General features: G+C 40.5%; 2 protein-coding genes across 2 annotated transcripts; both read right to left on the reverse strand.

Moving 5' to 3' along the window:
* Positions 1 to 76: 76 nt before the first annotated feature.
* Positions 77 to 21,542, reverse strand: dhrsx (dehydrogenase/reductase (SDR family) X-linked). Its single transcript, XM_031736311.2, has 7 exons — positions 21,409 to 21,542; positions 6,758 to 6,865; positions 5,378 to 5,446; positions 4,228 to 4,329; positions 3,934 to 4,141; positions 1,950 to 2,157; positions 77 to 1,586 (listed from the first exon to the last, which is right to left on the reverse strand). The coding sequence occupies exons 1-7, from the start codon at positions 21,506 to 21,508 to the stop codon at positions 1,404 to 1,406; spliced, it is 978 nt and encodes a 325-aa protein (XP_031592171.1). The 5' UTR covers positions 21,509 to 21,542; the 3' UTR covers positions 77 to 1,403.
* LOC116317523 (E3 SUMO-protein ligase ZBED1) lies at positions 9,785 to 21,545 on the reverse strand. The gene is made up of 2 exons (XM_031736310.2): positions 21,409 to 21,545; positions 9,785 to 12,245 (listed from the first exon to the last, which is right to left on the reverse strand). The coding sequence occupies exon 2, from the start codon at positions 12,218 to 12,220 to the stop codon at positions 10,157 to 10,159; it is 2,064 nt and encodes a 687-aa protein (XP_031592170.1). The 5' UTR covers positions 12,221 to 12,245; positions 21,409 to 21,545; the 3' UTR covers positions 9,785 to 10,156.
* Between the last annotated feature and the right edge of the window lie 3,145 nt (positions 21,546 to 24,690).

Raw genomic sequence — 24,690 nt, forward strand, 5'->3', positions numbered from 1 at the left:
TCCCTAAAAGAATCCATGCAAGAAAAAGTACTTACAACAGTACTAAACTACAGAGTAACAACACCAATCCTTAATAGACCGAGACGTGACTTTTATTTACCATTGCAAAGAGATCAAATAACAGTACAGACAGCAGAAACATGGCTACATTGGTCCAAAGTGCTGAAACAGAGCAGAATGTACATGGAACAATATAAATGAAGTCATACATACAGTGTCCACAGGGCGGCGCTGTGGGCCTGTGATAGCGTCTGAGAGGCGTTAACATGTAGGAGACGAGTTCATTACAGCAAACCAAACCAAAGCAGCAGTGATCATTTGTTTTAATAACACTGACAGGTTCATGTTTCTTTTATGGAGTCACATTCATGAAGCATTACAGTTACACTAAGTGGTCCCATCTCTGGGTGAAGTCCACCCATTTACAGCCTGAGTTAAAGGGACTGTACTCACCTGTCAGCCAGTACAAGGTTATTCTGCAGTAAAACACATCAATGCAGTACTTTATTATGTACATATACATTCTGACATTTTAATCATCTTCTTCTAGCTTCTCTATTTAGCGGTCACCACAGCAGATCATCCACCCTAACCTGTCACTATCACCTGTGTACCACCCCTCCTTCACTACATCCATGAACTTCCTCTGTGGTCTTCCTCTTTGACCCTGGCAGCTGTGTTTGTCCAGTATACGCACATGTCTCACCCAGCCTGATCATACAATACTCATTTATACTGCCATCCATCCTGCTCACTGCCAGTGAAAATCACAGCATACTGAACTCTGCCAGCTCCACCTCCGGCTCCACCTCTGGCTCCAGTCATTTCAGCGCTATGAAGCGACTGTTGTTGTGATTTGGTACTATATAAATAAAACTGAATTTCTAAAGCATACATCACTCTTGAGGCACGATTTGCTCCTTTAGAAGCAACATCATAGCACACAGTGAAATATAAAGTGAACATTAAGATAAATCAGTCCACAGTCATTTACAGGCATGAACGATAAAGCTAAGGCACGAAGGCTTCATGTGAGCTCAGACCTTTCTACGTCTGTCTTTGTTTGGAATATTAATCATATTACGGTGTGGTTTAAAAACAGGCACATGTGTGGAGTCATGCCGATGTCTGGTACATATGATGGGCCATGAGCTCAGGTCTACCAGAGGCCATGGATGTAATTGCTCCTTTGGTATAGTTATCTTTTTTGTCAGGTAAAGTTCAAACAGAGGTGATTAAAATCATAACAGAATGAACACTTCTATATGAGTAAAAGTTATATATGAAATCAAGAGTATTGTTGCAAAACTTTGAAATGTTTGACTTTTGAAACACTGTTAGATAAGATTGTCCCAGTGAGTACTGAGGATGCAGAAGTATCCACCCTTAGGTCAGCTGGTGGGTCAGGCCTCCTGCAGACCCACCAGCTGGCAGCTCTTTTTCCACAGCTTGGCCTGTAGTTCAGAGTCATAGGAAACACCTGCAGACTGCGTCTTCTGGCCATTGTACAGGTAACAGCCACCCACCCCCTCCATCTCAGAAGCAGCTGCAGCATAGACGGCTGTAGATGCTCCCTCTGCTGGAGTCTGAGCAAAGCACAGAACAACAACAGCTTCAAAAGTCTCGTATCTGTAACATCTCCAAGAGTGTGTGTGTGTGTGTGTGTGTCAGTCATAAATAGTGAGTTGTCCATTGATCTCTCTCTCTCTCTCTCACACACACACACACACACACACACACACACACACACACACACACACACACACACACACACACACACACACACACACACAGGGCAGCATGACCGTACACCAGGTCTTTGTATACATCATTAACATCATTAACAGTAACCATTATCAGTATCAGAGATAAGAAAACATGAACAAAGAATAATAATAATAATGGAGGAAAACCTTCCAGCTGGAGAAGGTGAATAACTTAGTCCTCACCCTGAACAGTATCTTGGCTACTGGCTTCTTGAGCAGCTGCACCAGAGTCCACAGGTTATCGTACAGCGCCGTGTCCACCATTCCCGGGTCCACAGCATTCACAGTCACAGAGCAGCTGCTGGCAGTCAGCTGCTCCTGCAGGTAGTAGGTGAACAGGACCAGAGCCAGTTTGCTTTGGGAGTAAGCACCATGGGAACTGTACTGGATCCTGGGAAGAAGAGGATGAAGGGAGAATCAGAGTTAACCTGGCTTTTTTATATATCCCAAACTTACAGAACTCAGAGCAGCCTGATGGAAAAGCTGCTTCATATCCAGCTGCTGTTAAAGAGTATGGTGTGGGTGTTACTCCCACTCATCTTTACTAGCTGCTTATGTACTCGTAAGCATTTACTTTACTCATTACTCCACCTACAGCTACCACTCAGAAGAACGTGGACACAGAAAAACCTGATTTACAATGTTTTGGTTTACTCGTCTGTCAGGACTAATATTTATCCTAATATGATTTATATGATACGGAGCCCTTTCACACTTTTTCTTTATTCAGTTGAACCGAGAAAGTTCTCAAAATGTTTTAGTTTGAGCCATATTTCTATCTACAGTCACTCTGTTTTAGCAAGGTTACAGCTAAAACATATTTAGAAGGATAATAGTTATAGAAATAAATATTATTTATATGCCTATTATTTATTTATAAATAATATTTAGAAGGAATATTTAGTGCTTTTGCAGGAATCATTGACAGACAGTACTCACAGTCCTGTTCTTTGTATTTTCCCAGACTTTTCATATTTCAGTGCATTTGCACTGCACTGTAACTATGAAGCCTGTCACACTTTCTTAGTGAATGCATTTGTTGTGTTTTGTCCTTTAATGAAATTGATCCCAAAAGATTTGTTTGATTTTCAGGTTACTGTCCAGAGTGTATTAATAAAACTCTTTATAAAGACATCTGCAAACTTTGTGACATCATGTTGAATATTTGCGTCTGAATAAGGCTGTTTAGTTCATGTAGGTGTGCTCAGTCAGAGAAAACAGTATCCAGGTCAGAGCTGCGTTCATGGAAACTCCGACATCATATTATCACTGCTGTTATCTCGGGGTGAGAACATGTACTTTTCCCAGTTAGAACAGAAACCAACAATTCCTGTGAAAAAAAAGCGTAAATGTATGAAATTCAACATATCTTATTGGTAATCTTCTACAAGGCATCGCTGCTGTGAGAGTGCTGCTCTCAGTCCTGTCTACATGTTCACACATCATCCCAGCCCAGTAAAACTCACACAATTATGTAACATACATCACAACCATGGAAACATTTAACACCATAAAAACACTTCAAAGTGTGTTTTTGTAATAATTTTTTTTTACTTCTCCATATAAAAACCTATAAAATTCAGTCCATAGACGGTTTTAAATGCAGCCTTCAGCTCAGCTCATAACCCTGCTCCTCTGTCTCTGTGAACCTTGTTTTGTTTCCTGTCCGTTATTTGACCACATCCATGAGTTTGTGTGCTCCACATATTCAACCTATCTGGTTTCTGTAGTGTGCCTTTGTATGCATTACCCCGTATCCTCACACAGTAATCCAACTAAGATAAAACCTTTGAACATGTGTGCCTTGTTTTTACTAATCAGAAGCAGTAAGAGATGCTCCAACAGGCCCACTGCTCTGTAGGCATGCTTACAATACATGCTGGGTGAAATCAGGAAGCACAGACTTCAGATGTGTCTGATTCAAGTCTGCAGCTATGGTGTGACCTGCAGCAGGATGTACCTTCTGTAGTTTATTTTTAGTGGTGTGCAGGAGGGCTAACAGTGCTAACGCTGGGATCTAGGGGACTGAAGATGACAAAGTGTTCCAGTTTAAACATGACAGTGAAGTTGCAGATTTCCTGTGTGATTATTATAAAATGTAATCACTCAAAATTTTTGTATTCTTTCAGACTCAGAGGGTTTCATACCCACTGATTGATCTTCTCACCTCCTGTTTAAGTCCTCCATGTCTACGACTCCTGCGTAATGTGTAGCAGAGGACATGTTGATGATTCTAGAGCAGCAGCCCGGTTTTCCTGACCTCTTCAGCAGATCCAGCAACAAGTTTGTCAGCAGGAAGTGGCTCAAGTAATTGAGGCCCAAGTGGTACTCAAAGCCATCCTCTGTCTGTCTCTCAGGAACCATCATGGTCCCAGCTACATGAAAGGAACAAGTTTAATATTTAGTAACTGGTGTGTGACTTTGTAAAGACCATCAGTGTGTGTGTGTTCGTATAGCCTACCGTTATTAACCAGGACATGGAGGGGTAGACCTCTGTCCCTGAACAACCGCACAAAGTGGCGCACAGATTTCAGTGACGTCATGTCCACGAAGACAAACTCAGCTGCAGTAAGAGAAGAACAGCACTGAATCCTGACTCTGACTCCATGACTGTGATCAGGTAACAGCAGTCAGTAGTTGCAGTGCATTTGACCTCGAGGTCACTGTGCACGCCACATCATACGCTCCACCATCAATAGGCAGAAATGATTTAGTCGTCTCTAAAGGTAACAAACATCTCAACAAGTGGGGACAGTATGGAACATATGTAAGACGAAGGGCTTTATACTAGTAAGCATTAGCAAACATGCTCATTTATTTATGTATCGTTACACAGCATGGGATGCTGGTTTGTCAGGATTTACATTTTGTATTCTGAGGGGAGATCATGTTCGAGGTCAGACTGGTTTTAACACCCTCAATGTTGCCATGGTAATGGAGAAGAAAATGTGACATCCTTGGTCCATAACACCGATTATTTACTGTTAAAGTATCATTTTTAGGAAGAAATCTGGAATATTTTCATTGACATTATTTTTGATTATCACTTATATGTTTTGCTATAGGCTGGGATGGCTGATACTCACCATCTGTAGGGATAAAAGGTGTGTGCGTGCGTGTGTGTTTCACACTCAAAATGTGGTTTTAGTGTCAGGGTTACGATTGGGTTATGGTTAGGTTTAGGCTCAGGGTCAGGCATTCATTTTTGATGGTTAGGGTAAGCAGCTAGGGAAAGCATTATGTCAGTGACATGTCCCCACTAGGATAGCAACACCTGACGTGTGCGTGTGTGTTTTTCTGCACTGAATGTTTTTGAGTTTTCCAGTTAGGCTGGACTAAACTAAGAGTTTATTTTAACTCATTAAACCCGTGTCTGGGTCAATAGTTGGCTTTCATTTGCTCTCTGTGTCAACTCAGATGTGATCATGTTATTTAGCTTTTCAGAGAGCAAGTACCACAGCTGACATTATTTCATATATGTATTTATGATGTAAAGCATCGTCATGGTATAACATTTTTTTCTGAAATTTGAGCTTTTATTTTGGAATATCCACTTCCTGTTTCATAGACAATACTGAATGAGAGCTTCCGTGTTACTGGATGTGACTTACCTGTTCCTTCGGTCCCTTCTTCATGAATCTTCCGAACAGCTGCTGCACCTTCTTCTCTCTCATTCCCAGCTGGAGATGATGAAGATCAAAGAGAGGCTTGGTGGGCAGATTACAGCAGCTGATCCACTTTAACTCAATCCTAAAGCCTACACTCACTAACAAAACCTTTGGTACGACTGATACTAATGAACAAAACACTGGACAAATAGCCAATCACAACTCATCTATCAACAGGGCAAGGTAATATTCTTGTATTTTAGTCTGTCATGATCAGGATGATGGGGGTAATGAAAAAATAATCTAGAGCAGGGTTGTCAGACATAAGGCCCAGGGGTCAGAATCGGCCTGCCAAAGACTCCAACGGGGCCCACTGTATGGTTTTGGAATATGTTTAGCAAGTTATAGATTTTGGACTTTTCATGGGTTTTACAGCGTTTCCTGCTGATGAACACCAGTACCATGACCATTCATAGTACACCGCAGTAATTATATAAACAATAATTAAAACACAGAAGAATTAATGTGAATTACTCTCCTGGGCGATGAGATAGCAGAACTTTCTATAATTTTACGCATTTATTTGTGACAACAGATTTCTTTCAATTACTACAGCAGCATTTCTTTATCTTGTAGTAAAAATGAGACGTACTATTGAAATTGCACTTAATGGGGTTAAAGGTGTAGTTTAACGTATTTACGCTGACTGAAACGAGGGCGTCACTGGTTCGGCCCACTTAAGATCAAAATGTGCCGTACATGGCCTACAATGTAAAATGAGTTTGACATCCCTGCTCCAGAGTTAGGGTTTGCAAAGTTTGTATGTTAATGTCTTTTCAGAAAGTATTTATCGTTGGAATTCTCATTTTGTAACAATCTTTAATCAGTAGTAAGGTGGCATGCATTGACACCAGGAACGTTTAGTTAGCCTTGTTGTGCTAGAAAAGTTAAATGCTCAGTTGGTCCTGCATAAACTGTAGATTCATTCAAGAGCTCTTCATTTTCATTAACACATTTAGCTGCTCTGTGGACCATACTTTGAGAACCTAGGATCCACTGGCAGTGCAGATATGAAGCATTCAGCTCCATATATGGAAAGATTCCAGTGCTGTTGTGTGCAAGTCATTCAACAAATGAATACAAAAGGTCAAAAGTTCATATTAAACACAGCCGCTGTTTAGTCCTATAGACAACATACAAAAGGTTTATAGATCAAGTGGGCAGTAGGCTCCTTTTCTCATAGTTGTACACAGTGAGCTTATTTTTGAGTCCCAGCCTGTGGGACATCTGAAACAACGCAACCTTAAGGCACTGCCATAAGTAAGAAAAAGTATAAAAATGGGAATTGACCGAGTGAAGGCATGTGATTGGACATTAGCCTACCTATGATAACATGCATGCCAAGGCTTGCCAGGTGTCTTGCGGTTTCAAAACCAATTCCTCTGGTACCCCCAGTCACAATGGCAACCCTTCCATTTTGCTTGGGTAAGACTGTGTAGGAGGAGAGAGGGGACCACATAAGAACATTACACAATGTTTCATTTAAACTCTGGCGAGGTTCAGTAACGATGAGGTTTAAGACAATGCTGGGACAAAAGTCTTCTGTGACTGATTTATTAACAGTCATCTGTAAATATGCAGCAGCAACACAGCATTTGAAGAATCAACAGAATTACAGCGAGTGCAGATAAGTCTATAAACAGTTTGGTAAGTCAGGTGATTCACAAGAAACTTTTTCTATAGTTGCTCAGCTGGTTTGGCATAGAACTTAGAAACATATCTGAAGACGATGCTATTTGAAGCAAATTAATTATGAATGCATTGACATGTCAGTCTACTTGACTGCCACTGGGAAATACAATGACCAGTCACCCAGGCCAGTGACTGACACTTTTTAAATAGTGCAATGAAGAGCATGAAATGTGGATTATATGTAACCTATGAAATACACCGCTCCAGAACTGCATTGCATTTTCAAATATTGAACATTGTTCCCATGCAAAGTGAAGACATCAAGCAGCCAGACAAGCAAAACCTTTACTCACATTTATTATCAGTCAGTTCTGCAATATGTGGACAAGTATTTACAAAGTACATAGCCTGAATGACATTTGAGGGGAAAAAAGGACAACTAAACATAAGAGTATACTAGGAAGTCACAACAAGTGATCAGTGATTAAGATGATCCTAACTACTATCAAAGGCAGGTTTCTGTAAGTCTGGCGAGTCATTCGTCCCCCAACATGCAAACCGGAAGATTTTCACATGGTTAATGAGTTTAAAATATTCTATTTTAATCTGTACCATGATCTTTTCCTAACCATTACAATGTAGTTTTGGTACATAAATCTCAACAGTGACTGAAAATTAAATTTAACAGCAAATAAAACTTTGTTGTTTCAGACTGTGTGTAAACTGATCACCCTAGTGGTATTTCTTAGAGATATTTATGAACCAACAATTCACCTAGGTTTCAAACAAGTGAATTACAGGTTTCCTTATCACACAATATCACGTTTAAATGTATGAAGTTTAAAGAGATATAATTAATCGATCTCTGGCTTCCAACATTAGCATGTGTTACATGCAGTGTCACTTCACTGGTGGGAAAGGAGTCTGAGCCTAAGCATGACATCGAGCGATGGTGACTAGATAGAGTTAGGCTCACCTCAGTGCACAGCTTGGGCACTGGAACCAGTTTCCTGGCCTGTACTCTGTTCCACTCTGGACTTACTCTAAATGAAAAGAGGCTGCAGAGTGTGCTTGTACCCCTTACTGTGGAATTTCCATGCTCACATGGGCAACAAATGTTTTACCTGGAGAGGTGTGTTTGTGCACTCCGTTCCTCCGTTCCCCCACCGTTGTGTACACCGAGATGTGTACAGGTGAGACCATCAAGCAAGACTTTGAGAATGGCCACAAAGTGATTCAGAAAAACTGTCAAATGACTCACGAGAGGGAATCCGAGCTAAACTCACACTCTACATAGTGGTAGTGACATGCTATTGGCCTCAACACTACATCTCCTCGACGGTCTTCCACAGTTCATCAGGTACTGTTTGTGGCCGAGTGTGAAGCAGTGGGAATGATAGAGAGCACCTCCAAGTCTAAAAAAGGGTAAAGCGCCCACTTCAGTTTAAGTATCTCAAAAGTGAGGGGAGAGTGGAGGGTGACATTTTACAGTGAAAAGATAGCGGAGCTAAAACAATGCAATTGATTCCCTGGTCAATCTCCTACCTCTTCCCTATGATCACAAGCTCTGCATAGCAACCAAGAGAAGGTAGCAAGCAGCTGAGTTTCTTTTTAAATAGGTGGGTGGATTCTCCCTGTGATCAGTCAATCAATAGAGACTCTGTGTTGAGCCACTGTTCCTACACATCAAAAGGAGCCAGTTGAGGTGGTTCAGACATCTGACAAGGATGAGTCCTAGGTGAGGTGTTTTGGGTATGTCCTACTGGGACAAAACCTCCGGGCAGACCCAGGACTCACTGGAGAGATTATTTCCCTCACTTGGCTTGGAAACAACTTGGTGCCCCACCCAGAATGAGCCAGAAGAGGATTCTGGGTTGATGGAAGTCTGAGATTCACTTTTTAGGCTTAGGCCGCTGCCTGCATAACTCAAACAAAGAAAGCAAAGAAAGAAACAAAACAAACAAAAAACAATAGATACATGCATGTTCCCTTAAAGCTCTTCATACCCTCTTGACTTGGCGTGGCTCTTGCCAGATTAATTTGCATTTAAACGCAACAGGTGTGCACAGATGAGGGGGGAAAAAAAGGCTGTGGATTTTAGGTTTTGTGACCCATCTAATGGAAAAATCCTGAATACCTAACCTTCCAATGTACCACTCTGATCATCCAAAGCTGAGGCAAGTATGAGTTGAAATTCCCAAAGGTTGATTCTGTTCATCTGGATGTAGTGTTTTCAGTGGGAGAAACATTTTGTCATAATCCAAGTGACTTCTTCAGTCTCAGCTGACTGCAGGTTTCCCCAACCTTATAAACAGTACATTTGCATAATGACTGAAACTAGCCCACTGAATGAACGATGGGCTGGAAGGTCAGTTCCTTGATCATTAATATGCAAATTGTCATGACCATTGATCAACAACCACTGATCAATGGCCATGAGTCCCATTCACAGAGAGTTGGGGAATGGCTGCAATCACAACGTTTTAAGATGGTGACAGATGTCCCCTTAGGCCCCCTCCCAGCCTATTGTTCATTCAGTGGGCTGGTTTCAGTATTTATGCAAATGTACTGTTTATAAGATTGGGAAAACCTGCAGTCAGCTGAGACTGAAGAAGTCACTTGGATGAGTGACGAAACATTTCTCCCACTAAAAATGTCCAGATGAACAGAATCAGCCTTTTGGGATTTACTTACCTGGCCGACTGAGCATGCATCAAGACATGAGTTGTAATTAAAACAAAAAACAACAAAAAAACCCCCCAAAACAGCTGATACACATTTAAAATAAAGACAACACACAATATTGCTACATAAACAACAAATATTTTCTTCTTTTATAACCTTCCACTTCATTTTAATACAATAGAGTTTCTGTGCAGATTTTGAATGCATAAGGACATCAGCTCTGTAAAGGAGAAATGTGTTTACAGCAGTAAACTTAAAAGCTAATGTGTTCCATATGTTATAAAGGCTGAAAATGTTGTCCCTTCATGCCACCAGTGGCTTTTCAGCCTTTAGAACCTCTGTCAAGTAAACACACAAAGAATACAGATAGCAAAGTAAATAAAGTTCTTTAAAACCTCAGTCACTTTAGTGCTGAGCCAAACTAGAGTTGGTTTCCAAAACAGTTTCAAATTCATCCTCACAGGGTTCAGGCTCATAGTAGCTCCGAGAGTTCTCATACAGGAAAACCTGCATATCCACTAGAGCTGAAGGTATGCGGTTCCGTTTTCCAGAAAGAAAAGTACCTGATGAGCTGAACAACCTATGACAAGGGACACTTGTGGCAGGAACACACCAATACTTCTGGAGCACCTTAGGAAGTGTGGGGAACAAAGGTGCATGGTTTGACCACCAAAGCAAAGGGTCTTCATTCAGACCTAGAACCCTCTGTGACTTGTAGTTGCTCAGCTCCTCTACTACTTGAGCATGTAGCTCCTCTTGGCTCTGGTCTGCATCTGACTGGCAAAATATGGCAGCCAAAGGGTTGTCTTGAACTGAAGTGCTGGCAGAAGATTCACCCGGAAGTCCCTGTTTTTTGCAAGGTGGCTCATCAGACACCAAAGAAAAATCATCAAGGCATGATCGCTCTGAAATCTGCTTCTCAAGGATTGCTTTGGCCTCTTCAATAATAATACTCTCAACTTTTGAACGTTCTTGGGTGGAAAGAAAAGGCAGTTTCTTATAACGAGGATCCAAAAATGTAGCAATGTTGAGGAATGTTGCGATCTCTTGGGATAACTGTGAATTCTGTGAATATGTGCTTGACAAGACCTTGGAGATGACCTCTTTGCTCATGCTGATCTCTTTGAGATCCCCTTCCTTAATTTTGAGGGTGGTGTTCAGCAGCATATGAAGGACAGGTCTCACCATGCTAATGGTTGGATACTTACAAGAAATGATCATGTTTGCCACAACTTTAAAGGGCTGGAGGACTTCAATCAAGCCCTCCAACAAGGCCCAGTCAGAACCACTGAAGGTGAAATGATGGCTACTAGAACTCTCTATAAGCGTCATACTTATAGCAGCCTGTTGCTCTTTCAGTCTTTGTAGCATTGCCAATGTACCGAACCATGACCTGTCCTGGTCTGTGATGAGTGTACACTGAGCAAGGCCGTGTTGCTTCTGTTTTTCTCGTGCTGTATACATTGCAGATTCTCTATAATGATCGATAAGCTTGCGGCAGCATCCCAAAAAGCCACTCACTCGTGGCAGCTGGAAGGCTTCAGCCATTGCATGATTGATTGTGTGCCCAAGGCAGGGCATTCCTACTGACAGATCAAGGAGGGAGCATGCTTTCACCACATCCACCGAACCATCTGTGGTAGCCCCAATGACTTTATGAGTTATCCCCCACTTCACAAAGGCTTCATACATGGCTCTGGTGATATTCTCAGCTCTGTTGTCCTCTTGTACTTCAAAAGTTTTAAGGCATTTGTTGGTCACTGAGAAGCCAGTTGCACTGTTGTAATTGATTGAATGCACAGAAAGTGAAATATATGTTCTGTTTTGTGTTGGGCTTTGCCACAGATCTGTAGCAATGCCACAATTCATAACTCCACTAAGCTCACTAAAGACCACATTTTGGGTACGGCAGTACATTTGAGGAACCATTTTGCCTGCGAGGTCACTTTTGCTTGGAGGAGAATATCCAGGGTCAACAATACCGATTAAATTCTTGAACATAGGCTCTTCAACTGTACATACCGGATATAACCCCTCACAAATGAAGTTGATAATAGCTACAGTCAAATCATTGTGTCGTTTGTTTTCAGAGTCTAAGCTCTGCCTTAAATAGGTTTCCTGGGACTGCTGCTGTGAAACTGTCGGCTCAGTCTTTATCCTAGAAAACGCCGTAGCAAAAGCTTCACGCATCTGATCTGTGTTGCTTTTCACAAACTCACTGAACTCTATGGGATGGTTCTTTTCAAGGTGGTATGACAAGTTTGAGGTGTTTCCAGAGTAGGCAATTTGGCTCATACATACACGACAGTAAATCCTTTTCCAATGTAATATGCAGCCATCTGCATCTGTGTCAAAGCCAAAGTACTTCCACACTTTGCTTTTGGCACGTGGGTGTGCGACCAGATTGAGGCCTGAGCACGAAGGTCCTGAACTTTTAACCTCCATTGGCTCCTTAGGTAAAAAGTCCATCAGGATGGCTTCTCTTATCGAGAACCTAACAAGAACAGTGAAATAGACATTTGATTTTGGTGATAAAAACATTTAAAGTGTTTGAGAACTGGATTTTACAATCCTCCCACCATTAACATGCAAATGAGCAGATAAAATAAAATATCCGGCTAAGATAGGAATTTGCATGATGGTTACCACTGATACTGAGGTTTGCACAAGTAACAACGCCATATGAGACACTACATGCACACTACGCAGTCACTGCCTCTGAAGCTGGATTTGAGAAATAACTGTTTAAAACTTTACATTTATAGAACATCTTGTGTTAGTACAGAATATCAGGTCAACAGGTTGGTTGGTTATTTGCAACTGATAGACCCACATTAGATTAAAAAAAAAAACCCTCGTTGTTGCAGCCAGGAGTAATTTAAAAGTTACCCTTTGAACACATTTTTTAGTTTTAGTATTCTTGTTTTCCATTGAGTTAGCAGCTTTCTTCACTAGCTTACATAAACTAATATAAGTCTGTTAACCACAACCAACCAACTCTGTGATGTCATATCCTGTACTGGCACAGGATAGTGTTAAGCATGTTCTTAAAATCTTTAACTTTAAGCACTTATTCTTATTTAAGTGTTACATCTATGTCAGTTTTGGGCAGCACATCCTCCAAGGTGTAAATTAGCCTTTACACACAGTGTTTCATGTCCACTTTAAACCTACCTTTAATAAGTCGATAATATTGCTGCTCTTTTAGGTCGGTAACAGAAATATTAGTCAGTTAAACAAATTACTCATATCTAATTCGTTTACCACATCATTTAACTGCTTACTACACTATGGTCCCACCCACAACTATTTGGCAGCCACATCGTATCTCTCCAACTCAAGAACAATAACAGCCAAGGGGAGCTGCAGTTCTCCAATATTTGGCTGTACAAAATAAATGTTTGTGAGTCAGAGTAATCAGACACAACCATTTAATTGCAGGAACGCCAAATTATAAACAGGCATATTAACATTAACCGTAAGGAATGAAGGCTCCCGGTTGCAAATACTGCTAAAGCTTGGCGCATTTGATGCGTGTGAAATGCTGCTCACATTCCAAAGTGGCACATGTGACGTGACACGGTCAATTCACACGCTCTTTAAAAAAACGAATCCTACAACTTCGTTCACATTCTTGAAACCAAATTTAATGGTTTGTTGAATGGTTGTTTAGCCCTGCGTGAAAATGACTGCCACAGGTCGCGCTAATTATATGAACACACTTATCAAACAAATTAAAGGAACATTTTTTAATCAGAGTACAGCACTAAGTCAATTAAACTTCTGAGACATTGATGTGGTCAGTTAAGTAGCAGAGAGGATTGATAATCAGCTTCAGCTGCTTTGGCATTATTGAATGCCAATCACTTATTGATGTGCCATGTGACACATCAATAAGTTTGATGTGTCACATGGCCCTCTTCCTATTGAAAAAACAAAAGTTGTATCCAAGATGGCCGACTTCTAAATGGCCACCATGGTCACCACCCATCTTGAGGAGTTTGCCCCCTCACATATACTAATGTGCCACAAACAGGACTTTAATATCACCAACCATTCCCATTTTATCACGGTGTAGCCATATAAATGGCCCATCCTGTAGATTTATTTCCCCATTGAGACCTGATGTGTTTTCAAAGTGTTCCTTTAATTGTTTTTTAGCATAATTATATTATGATATAACAACAATAAGCAGAAGATGAAAAATATACATTCCCTTGAATTTTTTTAATGGAAAATTGCTGATATATTATAACTACATTTTTTTTAAAAAAAAAGAAGCAGCAATATTTATATTATGCCAATATAATCTGCCCTGGTTAAATACTCCATCTATGACCAGCTGAGCCGGAATAATTCTTCTTCCATCCAAATACAGTTTGCTAGCTGCCACATCAGTGATAACACAGCAATTACCTGACAGCCACTTGAGCTAATAGTTAAGTGTCTAATGTTAACGTGTGCATCAGCCAGGTTAACATTTATGATAACTATATATCAATGTTGTTGAAATGGGAGCTTTACTGACCTCTAAAATTCCTCTTAAGCTGTTTGTATCAATATTGATGCAAATGAGTATCGTAATTCTGTATTCATTTTCGTATCAATAAATACTGGAGTAACATTTTTTTCTTGACAATCCTACTGTGTACATGTAGGGCTGTGCGATATGACCAAAATCTCATATCCCGATATAAGACATCTATCGTCAGATAACGATATAAATCACAAAAATGTAACATTTTCTGTAAATTCTGTGAATCTCGGGCAGCTCGACTTGCGGGAAGTGTTTCCAGCTGGGCGTCGCGTACCTGGAGTCCAGTGTTTTAACCAATGCATGAAACGATACATTTTTAGACATAAGTTGTAACGGCCGCCGTTTTCTTTGTATTTATCACACGGCGTGCTGCGGGGAAAAGCCTGTTCTAACGTTTGAGTCTAAGGTTTATTTTTTAGCACCTGGCGGCTCTTTTTTTCTTCTCATCCGTAAATGATCTGCTCTTTCACGTGATTCAGTTTATTTTGAAAAGTCTCAACAGGATCTTGAGCTTTATTGTGAAAGGTTTATGTGGAACATAAACAAGCGGAGATGCGATGGTCTTACCGTCGTTGTTGCTAACCACAACGCATAAAAACAGGCGCTTGTCCGTCTGTAGTGTGGTTATATTAAATATAAGAGAAAGAGAGAACTTTAGGAAATTAATATAGCCGCTACAGTGACCATCAAAATAATGAAAAAATATTGCCGTAAACAGTTTATTTTGCGACACCACGAAACAAACGATAGCGTAAAATGAAACGACAGACGTTTTTATATCGTCATCCGATATATATCATTATATCGAACAGCCCTATGTACATGTCTAAAGCCCTGCCTCCAACCTGAGCGGTCTCTCAGATAAACTCACCTCTAATCTAGTTCCTCCTGGTTCTTTCCAACAAAAGCATAAATATTAGTAAAGATGATTGATTTATTGCAAATATCCAACAAATCTTGATCTCGTCACCAATAACACTGATGTTCAGAACTAGAATAAAGGTCTGTTTTTAGAAGTGAATATTTGGCTCATTAAATCAAAGGCCAATCAGTTTAGATCTTTTTGTAATGCTGCTGGATATTCCAACAAAAAGGAATGCAACAAATCTGTCATTAGTCACACACTCAATAAGATTATATGAGTATAAAACCCAAATCTGCATCTCCAGAAACACTTCCCTCTTTGTCTCACAGTGTAATGCATTAGTGATTTTCCACTTTATGGTCACATGCTTTATTCACTCAAATTAAATTAGTAACACTAGGGCTGCTCGATTATGGCAAAAATGATAATCACGATTATTTGACGATATTTATTTAACAATAACAATGTATTGAATAATGGCTTTAAAGATTGTCAAAAAATAATATAAAATAGTGTGCAAATACTGATTACAGATTACAGTTCTGACACACACAACAAAACTATTGACTACACTACACACTAACTACACACTAACTACACAAGATTTGCGCTAAACGTCTCAAATCTCTCCATCTCAGAACACCGCCGTCACTCCTAAAACTTCCCCCCGTTTCTTAACAACTAGATGCCACGTTGCCATATCATTTTTTGATTGGTCGACACAGTACTTTTTTCGACCAATAGGAAAGGGTGGGGGGTTTTTTGGTGTTGTTTTTGCTCACAGGCTTTCGAGCGTTTTCCTTATAAAACGCCGTTTTTACCGTTTCTTCCCGCAGTAAATATAAACAACGACAGTATTCAGGAAGAAAACCAAACATTGCAGATATTTTATCATAACTCTGGTTTTACGTGGCCGATCAACACAATTTAAAAACTGGTATAAAGTCCACACTTTGTCCGTCAATTGTTCCGTCTGTCCTGCTCACATCTCCAATGGTTGGACACGTTGTCATTGATGTGGCTTCACTGCACATCAGCCACGCCGCTTTGCTCGCTAAAACACCGGTGTCGGCACATAAGGACGCTGTCATAGCCTGTCAGCGACGTTGATTGGCTGCGTATATACGAATGTGAATCGCATTATTGGCTGGACTACAGGATAAGGTGGCATCGTTCTAATCCCATACAGGAGCAGCCAGTCACTCACTAACTAACACTGCAAAACAGATTTGTTAAAGTTTTAATTTTAATTTCAATTCAGGTTAGGTTTTTTTTGTGCGCAACGCAGATTTTCTGTGCGCAGAGACCGTGCCAGCAGTGCGCAACTGCGCACGTGCGCAGCTTAGAGGGAACATTGGTTCCCACACCACTGAAGTCGTTTTACCTCTTTTCAACCAATGGCATTCTTTCTTCAGCAGCCATCATCCTCTCCTCTCCAAATAACTTCTGCTTAGCTTTCCGAGCTTCCCTCGGGTCCTCTTAATTGTTGTGACGCGTGTTCGAAACGCAGAGAGGTGCACTCGATTTGCCACACGGAGCAGCTCGAGAGTAAAGCACGAGGGAGGTGCTAATAATCGGCTCAGTCATTTTTAATGATTGTTGAAAACCCAGATCGTAATCGAGATTAAAATTCGATTAATTGAGCAGCCCTAAGTAACACTGCTCCTTTGATATTGTTATTGTATATTTTATTTATTGTATATTTTACACATGTTGGTATGGGATATTGTATTTGTTTTAAACGTTATATACTTATATGGTATGTGTATTTTGACTTTTGTTGCCATGATGCCAGGTCTCTCTTGAAAATGAGACTTTTAATCTCAATGAGATTTTTTACCTGGATAAATAAAGGACTAATAATAAGTAGGTTTTCAAAAAACCTCTAGCTGTAACTCCACCTGTCTACATACTTTTGCTAACAAACAAACATTTTCTGGTCTTCAGCAATGAGAAGTTTACCTGAAAAACCACCTCAGTGTAGGGAATGGAAAAGTCTTATGAAACACTGGGTTAGATCATGGTGAAGTCAGCTGTGTAAGTCCACTAAGAACAGTGTTGGGGAGTAACTGAATACATGTACCGCTGTTACGTATTTAAAATACAAAATATGAGTAACTGTATTCTGTTACAGTTACCGTTTAAAAAGGTGGTATTCAGAATACAGTTACTTTGTTGAAATAAATGGATTACACGGCGGTACTTTCCTGTTTCATATGTTAGGCTGTGCCCTCTGTATTTTTGGTAATTCCACGCTGGTGGAAACCCAAACAAAACACACATTAAGAGGCTCTAATGCCTGCGTCTCAATCTTACGTCTCATAATGACGTGAAGAAATATTTTTAAAAATGATTTAATATGAAGGCAGTAGGCAGAGTGTGACAGGCATGGCCCTAAAGAATGTAGCCTCATGGGCAGTGTGCTCCGTGCTGCAGCGAGAATGGACTGCCATACACGTTATGTGTCTGTGAGCGAGGGAGGGAGAAAAAGGAAAAGTCCAAGTTGTCAGTGAGCAGAAACCACTGCAGCCAAAAAGAGTGCCTGACGAGCCCAGTTGTAAGTAAGCTATTAAGTTGTTCGTGTTTTCCTCCGAAACAATAAGTTCCGTTGGAGCAGCCTTTCAACGCCTCTCTCTGTCTCTTGCTAGCAAAGTTGACCCAGACAACAAAGTAAAGCTAGTTTTCAGCTACGAGCCCGACACGAACCCGACGTATTAGCCAGAGGTCCCTTTACTACGGTTCGGAGCAATTCCTGTTTTATATACTGCCATGAATAGTTTTCTATAGGAGATTGCTGCAAAAGGTGCAGCCTTACCTAATGTCCACCTACTGTTACTCATTTATATTAAGATTTAAACATCAAGTCGGTATTAGTATGGCGAGTAACCTTCAGTAACAGTAATAAATCACAGCAATAGTACATTCATGTAGTTGTAAAAAGCATGATAATATATTAAGTAATGCAAAGTATTCAGAATACGTTACTCTCATTGAGTAACGTAACGGAATACGTTACAGAATACATTTTGGGGCATGTATTCAGTATTCTGTAATGGAATACATTTTAAAAGTAACCTTCCCAACACTGACTATGGAGCAGCAGTGGTCACACATGGCAGCTAATCAGAGGTACACTGGGGCTGTGTCCCAATTCAGGGTCTGCACGCTTGAAGTACGCATTTCAAGTGCGATTACGTCACCGCCACGCGACGACGGCTGTCCCAATTCCAAGTGTACTCCAAATGCGCCGTCGATTTCCCCAAATATCAAGCGTGGTCCGGTGCACGCCATTATTCCCCATATATCCCACAATCCATAGCGGCGGGTGGGTGTGGATAATTTTACCGCAAAAATACGGCAGAAGGGAGCGGCAAGGGTGAACTGTCAGAAGTAAGTACTGAATATGATGTCACTTATTTATGTGCGAATGTTTAATAACGAAGAACATTAAAACATTACTGTTGGCCACATGTCGGCAAAGTTATGTGACATTAGTGATGTTTGTACTTTCAGCGGTAACTTGGTTTTAAAGCCTCTACTTCTAAATATATATATAGCTGACCTTAATCTTACAGAGAATGTGATGATTTTATGGATAATTAAAGTCAGTCATATATCCACAAACACAACAAGCTGAAAGTCAGTGATGCTGCTCGGTTTGCAGTCCTGAATATGACGGCACAAGCAGGATTCACTGCACTGTTAATGTTAGCTATGTTATATTGCTGCCTCTGTTCGGTGGTGTCGAGCCAAACGGACTTTAACGTGTGTTTGAACGAGCTGACGGTTCACTCGTTAAGCTGAAAGAAAGATGCTTTAATCACAGGAGTCACACATGTGTCCACTGGACCATCTGGAACTCTTCTTGTTTAGCACTCGTAATAACACAAACACTAAATCCTCCTTCTCTTGTGCTGTTTTGTAGCAGTGTGTACACCTGAGACTGTCACCTGTCTGTCTGTCCTGCACTCTCTCTCTGTTTCTTTCTCTCTGATTGTGGAATAAAAGTATGAACATGTATTTATAAGTTACACTTGTGTTTGAATCCTGCAGCTTATCACACATTTGATTTCCATGTGTGACGACTGCAAGTGTCCAGAGTGAGGACAGACTGAGGGACCCACTGCTGCACATCATCTGTGAGGCTTTGCACCCCTGATGATCCACCAGGACAAACTCAGCAGTGTGTGAGGAAGAGGAGGAGGAAGAGCCAGCAGCAGCTGACAGATGGAGAGAATAGACAGACTGTTCCCTGTTTGTGAAGGACTGCTAGGAAAGTTTAACATAACTAATTGTCTGTCCTGAATCAGTCTTATTAGGTAATGTTCAAATAATGTTATCATCCCAGTGTTTTCAGTGTGGGAGAAAGTACTCAGGGCCTTCAAGTTACACACTATGAAAGGCAGCAACAAGTTTAATATTCAGAAACCTAAAGTATGTATCAGCAGCAGAATCCTGCAGCTTATCACACATTTGATTTCCATGTGTGACAACTGCAAGTGTCCAGAGTGAGGACAGACTGGGTCCCTCAGTTTGTTTAAGGCTCTGATATCTATTCTGTGTGACTTAAAGCAGTTATGACATGCTCTGATTTTCTCACCCAATAAAGGAATATTTCATATATCAGTCTACTCTTCATTCTATCAGAAACAGTTATCACAGCTCGTACATTTTCTTTTTACACATATATGTAAGCATTGAGCCAAATTTAGTAATGCCAACATATTAAACGAACAATGTTTGTCTCTTATATATAATACATCTGTATATACACTGTCAGAGATACTTGAGTGTCTTTGAGTGAAGATTTAAGGTGATAGGAAATATAAATAACTGCTACTTGCATCTTTGCCAATACATATAATATTGTCCATATTATATTAACATTACCACAGTGAGATGACTTTAGTCTCATGAATAACATGAGCTAATTATTATTTACTAACTAATCTTAAATGACTGTTCAGTACAGAAATGAAGCCCAACTATCATGTTTTACAGTCCTGTGGTCTCAACTAATCAAAGTGATGTCATGACAAAAATGAATGAACAACAAAACATTTTTCTCCTTCATTCTGTCACACAAAGCTGTATGAAACATTTCTCGCGGTTAGTATCATGGTTGCTAGGCAACCTGAACAGCGCGACGAAGACTAGACCGTCCCATTTTACAAGCCTCTCACTTCCGCACTTCCCGTACTTGTAGTACGCACCGTACGTAGTACGCGTAGTGTGCGTACTTCAAGCGTGCAGACCCTGAATTGGGACACAGCCAGCGATCTGCTGGAGCTCACAGCACGAATCACTGGGATCCTTTCAGATATGTTAAAGTACTACAGCTGATGTTCCCCTACCTGCTGAACTCCACTTTAACCCCTGAGTTCTGTTAGGGTTAAAAATAAAAGTTTGTATTCACATATACTATTATTTTATTACATGTTGTATAAACATAGTTTACGTTGGACTAAAATAGCTGGTAAAAACATGCTTCAGAGAGCCGCCACTTATTACCTCTGTCACTGTTTTAATGGACCCAGGCTGTTACAGCTCCACCAGATTTTTCTTTGCATTTCTAAAGACAAAGCAGGGTCTTATGTCACACCTTTACTATAGTGCCTATGAGCTCAGTGAGGTGTGAAGCCTTGTCCCTGGGGAAATTTTAATGCACTTCAATAGAAAAAGCATAGAAACGTGGTTGTAAAGGGACAACAGTCAGTGCATTCACCATCACAGAAAGTGTACAAACATGAATCAGTGTAAGAAATAAAAACGAATGATTGATAATGAAAATTAAATGAACCTCCTTTGAAAACATGATTATTCTGATGCAATCGGAGTCACTTTGTGTCTCAGCGCAGGTACAGGTGGGTCACAGCCCGCGCAGGTGCCCACAAGGAGACGGACTCACCGTAAGAATCATCTCAGTTTAATCTCATCCCAGCATCCAACCGTTTGCGAGTTAGAAAACGTTATTTTAACACCTGTTCAGCCGCAAACACACGCACCGCCCGTCTCTGACATAAATCACATTTTCCTCACACTATCGATCGGTCCAGAATTACAAAGAGAACTAACGAGTTCTTCAAACTCTCCGTTTCCTGTGACTAGTTCTTACAGCTGACTGAACAGCTTTATACCTGCACGCGCTTCTGTCGATGACGACATCAGTACTGCACATGGATCATGATAAATATGCATCAGGCACAAACGAGCAGACAGTCAGAGAGCTTTGTAAGAGAGAGAAGCGGAGCTGACCTGGGAGCGTAAAGGAGCGGTTGAAAATTTGGTAGAGAAGAACTTTAATTCCGCATAAGTACAGTTTGAAGAGAGGCACCAGCACCGACTGAGGCGACATCCTTCTGCTTCCCACACCGAAAAGCTTCCGAGTCCGAGTGTGCTTCCGTTAATGAGTCCGAGTGGACGCCTCACTGGGATAAGTCTGTCAGTGGTTCCGCCCTCTTTGCGTCATTACTTCTTGAGGGTGGAACCAAATGAGCTGAAACGCATTTTCTCCTTTTTCCTCAGCACATGTTATTCAGCTAAAGCTGTGAACACTGTTTAGTTTGAACAGCCACAATCAATGCATCCTGCTGTCGTTATGTCAACAATAACAGTATTGGTACTTTGTAGTTTCTGATAGTATAACCCGCTGTGTATAAAGTAAAAATATAAAATATATAAAGAGGCTGTGAGCTGTTTGATGGCCTTATTTAGACGTTATACTTATTGGGCCATAGCAGCTGGGTTAAAGTAGGGGCAGAGATGAGGTGCCATTCATCAACATTAACAACAATAAAAATAGAATACAAAATAAAACAATATATCGCAGTGGTGGGACAGGGGTACCTTGACACAGAGCTTCTGAAGCACAGTGTGGCTTGTTTTTTGTCACATGCACTGGAGCTTCAGCTTCACAGACCGTCACTACTAATAACTAGTTTACACATCAGGTAAATGTTAAAGTCATATTTTCCACCAGCTTAACCAAACTTGCCATACTAACTGAAATTTCTATTCCTAGGCAGACATTAACCAGTCCCAACTGGAAGACCTACAGACAATAAAAATATGTCAAACTTGTTGTATGAGTGGGGCTCAGATATTTTCTGTTGAGGATTTCTGTTGTTGCTGAGGGAGCTTTACAGTGACACGAGACTGTAATCTATCACATAATAGTTTGGATTGAAACATCCCTCTGAATGATGTAAACTCAAACACTAAAGCTTAACTTAATACTGCTTTAAGTCTAAATCCTGGTTACAGTGTAGTGATATGCTCCAAACATTATCTATGATGATTTGTAATACTGCAATGATGCAGACTGCAAGAACAGGTTCAGCTGGCCACAAAAAGGCAGTAAATAAATAGACACACAGATAAAGTCTCCAGGAAATGAAATCTAGGAGCATTTTTAGGGCCTCCAACCTGAGCGGTCTCTCAGATAAACTCACCTCTAATCTAGTTCCTCCTGGTTCTTTGCAACAAAAGCATAAATATTAGTAAAGATGATTGATTTATTGCAAATATTTAACAAATCTTGATCTCGTCACCAATAACACTGATGTTCAGAACTAGAATAAAAGTCCGTTTTTAAAAGTGAATATTTAGCTCATTAAATCAAAGGCCAATCAGTTTAGATCTTTTTGTAATGCTGCTGGATATTCCAACAAAAAGGAATGCAACAAATCTGTCATTAGTCACACACTCAATAAGATTATATGGGTATAAAACCCAAATCTGCATCTCCAGAAACACTTCCCTCTTTGTCTCACAGTGTAATGCATTAGTGATTTTCCACTCTATGGTCACATGCTTTATTCACTCAAATTAAATTAGTAACACTGCTCCTTTCAAAAAGCTCTAGCTGTAACTCCACCTGTCTACATACTTTTGCTAACAAACAGACATTTTCTGGTCTTCAGCAGATTCATTCTCCACATCTTTGGCTGTAGTTCAGGAGTTAGAGCAGGCCATCTATTAATCAGACGGTAGGTGTTTAGCCTACCATATACACTACAATAAAACTAATATGGCTATTCAGTAGTGGTGGCCTAATGAAGCTTTCTGAAGCGTTGAAGCTTGTACTGAGGAAGGCTTAATTACTCAAAGTTTTCAATACAGTCTGCTTTGGTGCCATCTGGTGGGCAAAAACATGAAGCGCAGCTTGAATCTACAAATTAAATGAACTGCCCACTCTCAGAGCTCAGTTGGCAGTTTCTGTTTAATATAATGTGACAGTTCTGAGTGATCACTGAACATGTATTTGATTGAAAAATGATGTGATGTCCACTCGACTAATGAATCATTTTAAAGAAGAAACTTTCCTTGTTTGAGCATGTGTCATGCTGTGTTCTCCCTTTACTTGATGACATTTGTAAAGATAACAGATAAATAAAACATTACATATATTACAGTACAAGACACTGTTATAATAGGTTGGGAGTAATGCTTGTGCTGTGAGGTCCCTGTAATTGTGACAGGTACGTTTATATATAACATATTACAGCTTAGTTGTATAGTCTATTTCTTCTTTATGTTTGTGAAGGGGTTGGGAAGCGCATCTGTAACCGGAAGGTTGCCGGTTTGATCCCTGGGCTCTCAGTCCTGGTCGTTGTGTCCTTGGGCAAGACACTTTACCCTACTGGTGTTGGCCAGAGGGGCTGATGGCGCGATATGGCAGCTTCGCTTCTGTCAGGGCAGCTGTGGCTACAACTGTAGCTGCCTCCACCAGTGTGTGAATGTGAGAGTGAATGAATAGTGGCATTGTAAAGTGCTTTGGGTGCCTTGAAAAGCGCTATATGAAATCCAATCTATTATTACTCCTGACATTTTGGACATGTTAGCTCTTTATGCAGTAAAGTTACAGTGGGATACAAATAATATCAGGCTGATCCTGCCGTAATTTGTTCCCCCGGTTCAAATCACGGACAAACAGTATCCCACAGCTGTTTTTGTTTTTGAACCCATTTTGCACAGAGAGACATTTTTAAAAAAATGTATTGACAGCAATGTTGAATATTATTACACAGGAAAAAACAACTACACGTAAAATAATTACACCGTGACGCCTCTGCCTTTCTAAATGGAGGGACAGTAACTGTGTGTAAAACCTGAAGATAGTCAGATTAACAGTAACAGTATTTTGTCTCTATCTGCCATTCTGCAATTCATCTCATGTAAACAATAACGTGGCGCACAGCGTGACGTGAAAAGAGGCACATACCTTTGACGTTGCGTGACGAACTCTGTAATCCTCGTCCACACGTAAACGCAAAAAAGGAGTTTTAAATAATCTCCGTTTTCGGTGAATCGCAACGCCGTTTACGTGTGGACGAAAGGCCCAAACGCACAGAAACAGCTGCGTTTTCAAAAATACCCGTGTAGGTGTGGACATAGCGTAAAAGAGTTAGTAGTGTATTTTATTACTACCTGTAATTTATTGCCGTTTACTTGTATTTGCTTAATTGTTTACTAAATGTTTGAGGTGTGAAATAAACCGCAATGGAGTTTGTAAACAAAATATGGGTGTGTGTGTTT

This window comes from Oreochromis aureus, linkage group 23, assembly GCF_013358895.1.
Source record: "Oreochromis aureus strain Israel breed Guangdong linkage group 23, ZZ_aureus, whole genome shotgun sequence".
Classification (NCBI taxonomy): Eukaryota; Metazoa; Chordata; class Actinopteri; order Cichliformes; family Cichlidae; genus Oreochromis; species Oreochromis aureus.

Bases quoted from the DNA above. Each gene is read 5' to 3' on its own strand.
- LOC116317523 (XM_031736310.2), bottom strand. From the start codon at position 12,220: ATGGACTTTTTACCTAAGGAGCCAATGGAGGTTAAAAGTTCAGGACCT.
- dhrsx (XM_031736311.2), bottom strand. From the start codon at position 21,508: ATGTCGCCTCAGTCGGTGCTGGTGCCTCTCTTCAAACTGTACTTATGC. The intron at 6,866-21,408 runs GTCAGCTCCGCT...CCTCCTACACAG, and splicing joins CCGCTCCTTTACGCTCCCAG to TCTTACCCAAGCAAAATGGA. The intron at 1,587-1,949 runs GTGAGGACTAAG...TGCTTTGCTCAG, and splicing joins TAGCCAAGATACTGTTCAGG to ACTCCAGCAGAGGGAGCATC.